The 8,462-nt window shown below is 34.0% G+C and overlaps 1 protein-coding gene across 1 annotated transcript; it reads left to right on the forward strand.

Annotated features, from left to right (window-relative positions):
* The first annotated feature begins 7,397 nt into the window (after positions 1–7,397).
* On the forward strand, positions 7,398–8,148 carry LOC18588698 (uncharacterized). Its single transcript, XM_007013274.3, has one exon. It carries the CDS (start codon positions 7,501–7,503, stop codon positions 7,888–7,890), a length of 390 nt encoding a protein of 129 aa, XP_007013336.3. The 5' UTR covers positions 7,398–7,500; the 3' UTR covers positions 7,891–8,148.
* The last annotated feature ends 314 nt before the right edge of the window (positions 8,149–8,462 follow it).

An 8,462-nucleotide genomic window follows, 5' to 3' on the forward strand; every position in this document is an offset into this window, starting at 1 on the left:
TAATAACAAAATCTTTGATACGATAAATGAGTCTTTTTTTTATTTTATGAAATGGTTATTTAGGGAGAAATCAAAATAATTATTTTTTTATCTTTTTCGATAATAATTATTCCATAGGTCATGAAATGAATTCAAAAAATTTGAATGAAAATACCTTTAACTATTTTTATCAAGTTACTACCTTATAAATAATAAAATCTAATCCTAACATATAAAAGCTCTTGTTCCAACGAAATAGTTATTCTATTTTCATTCTATTCCACTCCCTTAATCAAACATTAAAAAATTTTTGTTAAGAGGTGATAACTCTATTACATAGAGTTATCATACAATTTTGTGGAGCATAAATTGTACTTATTCTTTTAATTTTCAGCATAGTTCTTATCAAATTTTCATGCTTTTTAGTAAGAGTTAATTTTTAGGATGTTTAGTGTCATGAAGGCAATTTAATCTTCATTTGTGTTATCAAAACTCTCCTCAATGCAACCTTTGATCATTCAACTTTTCTTTGATTTTGAAGGAATGGTGGGCTGAAAATGAAGCTGAAGAATGGACCTCATCAACTCTGCACTTGGTGGCTTAAAGGAGGAGAGCATGGTGGCGGAAGGATTAAAGCTGCAGCAACAAATTGTCCAGGCAGAAGGATTTTCGCTGCAGCGAGAACAGAGCACAAAGAAGCAGAAGGATTTTCGCTGCAGCGAGAATCCAATCTCACTGTAGCGAAAATGAGGAACTCGTCAACCATGCCAGATCAGCTTTAGCTCGCTGCAGTGAGAATCCAATCTCGCTGCAGCAAGAACATATCAGAGATGAGGAATATTCTGGGTTGGAGATCCTAGGTCAAGGCTGAATGAGGGGACTATAAATAGTATTCTTTGGCACAGAAAACGGGAGATTCGGCAGAGACACTTTTGGCAAGAGGAGCTGCAACAAAACAGGAAAAGAAGGAAGATTCAAGGGGAGGAGATTTTAAAAGCTACAACAGATTCTTTTTGCTCTCTCTCTCTCTAGATTTGAAGCTTTCTTTCTCTCTCATTTTGTAAAACTATGCTCTTACTGCTGTATTGTGTACTCTATTTCTTTGAAATGTTGAGCTAAGCTCAATTATCTAAGATTATGATTAACTCTATTAATTAGTTTGGAAATTGGTTGGTTGGGTGTTTATTCTTAATGTAGCTCATGATTTTTTATTCAAGCTGGAATCTATTGTTCATTAATTGATTGATCACCAATTAATTGAAATTGAGTATTTGGATGACACTTGAAAAGGTTAATCTAAATTAGACTTAGGCTTGAGTAAAGTGTATTCATAACACAAAAAAAAAAAAAGAGAATGAATGTTAGTGTTTTGATGTGTGGTTAGGGTAGAAATACAACTAATTGCCACACTTACTTAATTAGGAATATCTTAATTTCAAGAGCTTAAATTATTTGTAACCGATAAACATATAAGGAGGCAAATAGATTGGGCAAGTGTGTAATACCTTGACAGAGGATTGGTTATTAGATCATTGATACCATTTCCATTTATTGATTGCATTACTTAGAGTAGATTCTTGTTAATTAGTTTACATTTTCTATTTAATCATAGTCCAAAAATTTATTTCTTGGATAAGGTTAGCTTGTGTCAATTTTGGTAATTAGCAACAATCATTAGATCAACTCCTTGAGGTTCGACATCCCACTCATCACTTATTACTTGTCACGACCGTGTACACTTGCACGAAGTCTTTGCTAGTAATTTACATTCAATTTGAGCATATTTACATACTGCATAGGCAGGTTTATTATTATTTTTAGCTAGCAACAAGAGGTGTTTTAAGGATTTTTTTTAAATTAATTAAATTATTACTTATTATAGTAATATTTTTGTGTTAAATATAATAATTGATAATAAATGTAATAATTTGTATGCATTGAAATAAGATATTTACTTTATATGATCACCTTCAAGGGTGCCTTTAAAGCACTTATTAGCAAAATCAAGCTTAATCACTGAATTCGGGGAAGGATTAATTTTTTTTGTTCCTTTAGACCTAGGCAAACACTAGCTTATCACATGGCTTAAATTAGGCTTGGGAGAAGAGTATATATTGGAGTAAATCCGTTATGATTCCTTAGATTAATAATTAAGTTGAAAGAACTAAGACAATTGTATCTAAAAAGTGAGTTTTAAGGTTATTCATTACTTTGTTTAAATATGAAAAGATTAAAGTGTTTTTTTTTATTAATTTTAAAAGTTATTATTGTATAATTCTTTTTACAACAAAATTTAAAGAACACCGATCGGTTATCCCAACTTCCTAAGGGAGGGAATCACTACATCTGGTGCTCCCTTGATTTTTTTTACCAAAATATTATATAATAGTAATTTTTAAAATTAATAAAAAGTAAAACTATTTTTCAATATTGTCACAATGTCATCAAATTAACGGAAACACCAACGATTAGCTAATAGCTTAACCTATATGTCCAGGGAAAGATATTTTAAAAATTAATAGACCCGTTTGAAATTTCAATTAAAATTTTAAAAAATAAAAGTATTTTACCTTAAAAATTAACCTTATTTAAACATGCTGTAGATAAAATATAAGTAATTGTCGATAATATTTTACTATCTTTCTACTCATTACTTAACCAAAAAAGATTGAGAAACGTATTCCTCTCTTGTCTTTGTTATATGCTGTAAGAGTCAGGTCAGCTCTATTATTGATGATTGATGCAGTGAACATTAAGAAGCATTATGAAGCGTTGCAAAATTGACTTTCATGCACATCATTTTCCTGGTAAGTGCCATTGCCCAACTGCAAATATATTGCATGCTGGTTTGGAGCTTGGCTGCTTTGAGCCTACTGTCTCTATTGGGTACCACAATAATTAGGCCCACAGGCTGAGTTTTGAGAATGACTTAAAACGGTAGATGGACTAGTTCTGTCTTGTCTTGAGAAATTGACATTAACCTTAGACAATGTTTGCCTTGTTCTAAGGGTTCGAATGAGTTAGGTCTTGCTTGCATGTGGGTTTGTGGGCGCAATGGTCACGGATTGCAGTGGACCAACGTTTGAAATAAATCTAGTTCACAGCCATGCTTTTTGCAACTCACGCCAAGTGGCCATGTGTAGTTATTGTATATATGGAATTGACTTAACAAAATGTTACGAATCTCAATGTCAAATCTTTCTTCGTAGAAGATTCTCCCCTTTATAGCTTCGTGAGAGGATAAGTTTCTTAAAATATTTTACTTAATTCTAATAGTATTGAATAATATAGATTAATATTATAAAATTTTAATCATTTATATTTCAAACTTTATATTTTAAAAATACTTATATGAGTTTTTTAATTATTATTTAAAAATAAATAAATAAAAGAATTATGTAAAATGCACGTGACATCAAATATTAGTTTTAATATATTTATAAAAGTAGGGATGTCGGTAGAACTTTTGATACGATGAAAATGGACATTTTTGTTAATTATATTTCTAAATTATCATTTTAAATATTTTTTTATTATAGATATTAATAACATTTATCCGAATTATAAATAAAAATCTTAATTTTATTGAAATACTTTTATGAAATGGATTTATTTGATAAATAAACAAGAGTGAAGAGTTCTAGTTTATATTGAATTTCCATACCTTGAAAGTTTTAATTTTACATTAATATTAAATGTAAAAATAAAAAAAAATGTTAGTTTGATATATTTTGCACATTGGATAAACTATACATGTTCATGCAAATTTCTATTAATACGCACTTTATTAGTTTCAGTTTTTGATACAATATGCAACTCTATATTCAACATGTAATTATATAATTGAAAATAGATAAAAAGAAAACAATGTAACTCTATGTTCAATATATAAGCATTATTAAAAAATAGATAAAAAGAATAAATATTCACATACAAAGCACGTGATATAAAATACTCATAATTAATAGAATAAAATTTCACATCTTAAATTTGAACTAAAGTATTATCTTACTTAGAAAAGTAAAATTCAAGATGTAAAAAATAATGGATGAAATGAATCAAATATTTGAAGCAATGAAGAGCACAAACTTTGTAAAATAAAATTATGATTTGTGAAACCAAGAGAGTTATCCTCTGGACTCCAGAGTTTCAAGTGGATTAGACATTGTAAGATGAAAATAACTCATTATATCTACTTGAAGATATAGGCTATTTACATAGAGTTAGAGGCCTTTCTACTGCATGCTTGGTGTGATGGAGTCACTTGTCAGGCGGGACAGATACCCATTTTAATCAATCCATTTCATTGTGTAAGTGACAGAAAAAGAAAAGAAGAAGAAGAGGATCCATTTCATTTGTGATAATATTTAGGTGAGCTTGCCGCTAGTTGACTTCGGGAAGAGCTCAGATTCCTCACCATTTGGCCTTTATGGATACGCCAAACCAATACTTATAAACCCCAAATATTTAACTTTTTTGCCAGTATCTTAAGATAGAAGCCTTTGACCATTGGGATTGGGATTGCTTCTTAATGATGAAATATCTTTGTATGGGTCCAAGAGAGATTTTTCTCTCGTTTTTTTTTTCTTTTTGCATGGGCACATTGAGATTATAGTTTTCCAAACCAACGAAACGGTATCGCATCTTCAAGAAAAAGCTTTTAACAAAAGAGGCCCAACCTTTCACCGAGCCAACTTTTGGGGTAAGGTCATCTTTCAAGTTGTCGCCCTTGGGCCTAAACCTTGGGCCCAACGTTGTCGCCCCCATAGAAACTAGAAAGCCCTCCGTCTTTGGTGTCTCTTTAAGCCAGAATAGTAAAGAAAGTTAGGTCTCATTGGGCTCTGGTGGCCCACATCGTCTAACATTGTCCAAGTATCGAAAGTTCACGAAATATTGACTAGCAAAATTCACGGCTCCAATAGGTGAAAATAAGTTGGAACAAGCGAGAGAATTTACAAGTTAATTTCACTATTGAGATGTTTTAGAAAATTTAAATTGGTGATTCAGATGTGAAGATAATTAAGAAATTTTATTGTTAAACTTTTTTTAAAATACAAATACTTTATCTTTTCTCTCATTCTTAAGAAACATGTGATATATTGTTAAGTGTTACTAAGCTCCATTATGTCATTAAACCAAAACATACGTCTACTATCAAATATGCATAGTGAGTTATCGTGTTATACCCATGATCAATGTGTTATTGTATAATGGATCTATGTTCTTCCATAATGAACATAGTCTCTCCGTAAACATGTTCTTCTCATGATGTCTAATCAACACTTTCTAGCCAACTACTTTAAATAAACCGTTTGTACTTTGCGTTTATAAATTAAAAATTAATGAGAGACACACTATCTAATAGACTATTGACTCTACGATATTCTCTCTAAAAAGCTCCTCTTACCAAATAGTCTCTTTTCTTTACTTTACTCCACAAAAACACTTAAAAGAGACTTCAAGAACTGCTGCAATGTTCTTTCTATTGCCTATATTGTATCTCATTTTATTTATTACAACATTAATTTTCTTTTTACCAAAAGAATCCTCTACAAACACCTTGTTGGGTCAAGGGGGGGCTAACCTCTCTCATTAGGAGGCTAATGGGCCAGGTTAGCAGGTGGGTATGTTTCCATCGGGTGTGATGTCTTTGGCAGGTCAAGCTTGTCATGGCAACCCTTTTTTCTCAGTCCTTATCTGTTTGTCCCAGATAGCTAATGCTTGACTTACTGAGAATGCGCTTTGAAAGTTACATTTGCCTACTCAGAACAGACACAATGCTTACAATTAGATGATTATATGCAACTCTCACCTTGCAGTCTCGCCTTGTGAGTCCATTCTCATTTGTTCTTCGTCTTCAATGTACTACAGTCTTAATCAAACAATCTCATCCAAAAGCACATAGCTTCGCAGGATTGCATTATTGCAAAGGCAAAACTAAAAACGATATATAATAAAATTAGCTATATTTTATCAATTTTATATAAATTAGAGTGTTTAAACTAACATGCTTGATTAAAAACTATCCCCGAAAATACTAGATGTCACCATAAATTAACTTAAGGTCAATAGTGTTCGATACGTTCGGCTGGGCCGGGGTTGAAAACCAATCCTTGACCCAGAAACAACGGACGGCCATGGTTGCAAGTCTCAACTTGGAACTTGGAAGGGTGTGGCTCTACCGTCTAACCTGCCAATTCGACTGTTCAAATTTGCCAGCTTAATTTCCCAACAAAAAGACAGAGCCGGCTAACCAAGATAAGGACACTGGCCGGATACATACGAAGACATACCCCCTTGCAAATTTCTCCAGAGACTCCGCGTTTCCACCCCGGTGATTGAATGCCTCCAAAAAACACAAAATTCCACGTGCTTGTCTTGTGCACCCACGGGAAGCTCAGGAGAGGAAGCGCAGTGGGAAACTACCTTTTCTTAGCAAAGTTATAAAAACTCCAGTTTTTTGGAGCGTTTCAGCGTTCAAACTCGCATATATCACAATAACGTGGAGATTGAGAATGACTCGCTCACGTATGTCCAGGTTCACCGACTCCTATGTATATTCTGACAAATATGCTAATCAAAGGAAGACAAATTGCATCCAAATTGCATCCAAATATCGGTCTGATCTTTAACATGCAAGCATCAGAATGGAGAGTTAAATGATTATATCTGTTGGAGTTACCCTTTATTTACCATAAGAACAATTCATCTTTGTATTAACAGAAATGGGTCAAATTAAAGCATGACAAGGAATAGTCTATACCACAAAATTCAAGAAAAAAAAATGCTCTATGAGTTATCTTCAAGAAAAACAGCTTAATAATTGAAATTTGAGTATATTGAAAGTGGGAGTTTCAATGTTAAAATAGACTAAGTCAAGTCTATCGGAGATGAATCTTCATATGCCTTTTTGGTTATTTGCGTAATTAAATTATCAGGGGCATTTTGTTGAGATATTATGGATATGGATATTCATAGCCTGCCGTTTTGCTCTCTTTTCGGTGCAAGGCCAGCTACATCGAGTGGGACTCCATAACTGAAGTCTTGGTACAATCAACCCTTAAATTATTGATTACAAAATAAAATAAGAGGGTCAATGAGAATAAAATGAAGTTTGGAAACTGATCAAGATAATGAAGTTTAGACATATGCAAACGACTTTGATGTCCTAGCATTGAACGAGGGTAAAATAGTCAAATGGATGTGTCATAATCCACGCCCATCCCAGTCATCGCCATATTCTTTCCCATGACCCACAGGACCAGACCAAAATGACCGGAGGTTCCGGTAAAAAAGTAATAAAAAAGGGCAAAAAGAACACAACGAATCACCTCCACGCGTCCAATCTTATCCGTTACCCCACCACCTTTCTACCTTTCCCCCCATTTTTTTAATACCATCGTCGTTCCTCGGTAACCGCCCTATAAATCGTTCAACCTCAATTTCCACTTCTCCCCAGCATTGCCCCCAATTCCAGAAACCCTATATTTCTCTCTAAAAACCCTATAATCAGGCGTTTCAATGGCTACCCATCTTCTTACTTTTAGGCCCACCGGAATCCAGGCCTGTGCTATTCCCGGTTATCGAAAACCCGACCCCAACCGCCGGAAGAGTACGTCGTCATCCTCCTCCGCCAATTGGTGGGCGCCTATGTTTGGATGGTCCTCCGAGCCCGACTACATTGACTCCGATCAGAAAACTGAGGCCAAGGAGAAAAGAGATGGCGAATCGGAAAGGGATCTGGGACAACAGTCGGCGAGAACGAAGTTCTCCCCGGGTTGCTTCACGGAGGAGAAGGCGAGGCAGCTCCGGATGATGACGACCAAAACGTCATCGTTTCACGATGTTATGTACCACTCAGCGATCGCTTCTCGACTCGCCTCCAATTTCAAGGATCCCTCCGATCTATAGAGTCTCCGGCGAGTCAGGGCTTTATATGAACTTTTAATTTTCTTTTTTTTTTTTTGTGTAATTTTGATATATGTATATATATATATATATATGTCAAGTTTTTTAGGGGCTTAGAAAAGAATGGAAAAGTTAAATGATGGAATGGGTGAGTGATGACGATTTGTTCATCGTTTTAAAATAGTTTCGTGTAAGAGACGATGAATCAAAATGTAATTATTGAAGGTTTGATGTACATAGAATCATTTGGAAATCGTATAATTTATCAATCTTTCTGGATTATTTTGCTTTGATTTGTGTCGCATCAATAACCTCATTTGCAGGTTTTAATTAGTAAAAGATGTCAAGGACGAAGCGGATTAGGAGGAAACCATTGGATTAAGGATGAAGTGATGTCTTGGTCGGGGTCCCACCACATGGAACCTATTGCGTTTCTAGGGTAATTTAAGTTTGGATCTTCGACTAGGATTCTCCAAGTTGCCAAATATGCTAGAGGAAATAAATCAAAATATCAAAACAGGAATATGCTAAGATGCCGTCATATTAGGCTAGTTGCCTGTTATACTATTCCTGGG

The sequence above is a fragment of the Theobroma cacao genome, chromosome 9 (genome assembly GCF_053813885.1).
Source record: "Theobroma cacao isolate CCN51 chromosome 9, ASM5381388v1, whole genome shotgun sequence".
NCBI lineage: Eukaryota > Viridiplantae > Streptophyta > Magnoliopsida > Malvales > Malvaceae > Theobroma > Theobroma cacao.

Bases quoted from the DNA above. Each gene is read 5' to 3' on its own strand.
- LOC18588698 (XM_007013274.3), top strand. From the start codon at position 7,501: ATGGCTACCCATCTTCTTACTTTTAGGCCCACCGGAATCCAGGCCTGT.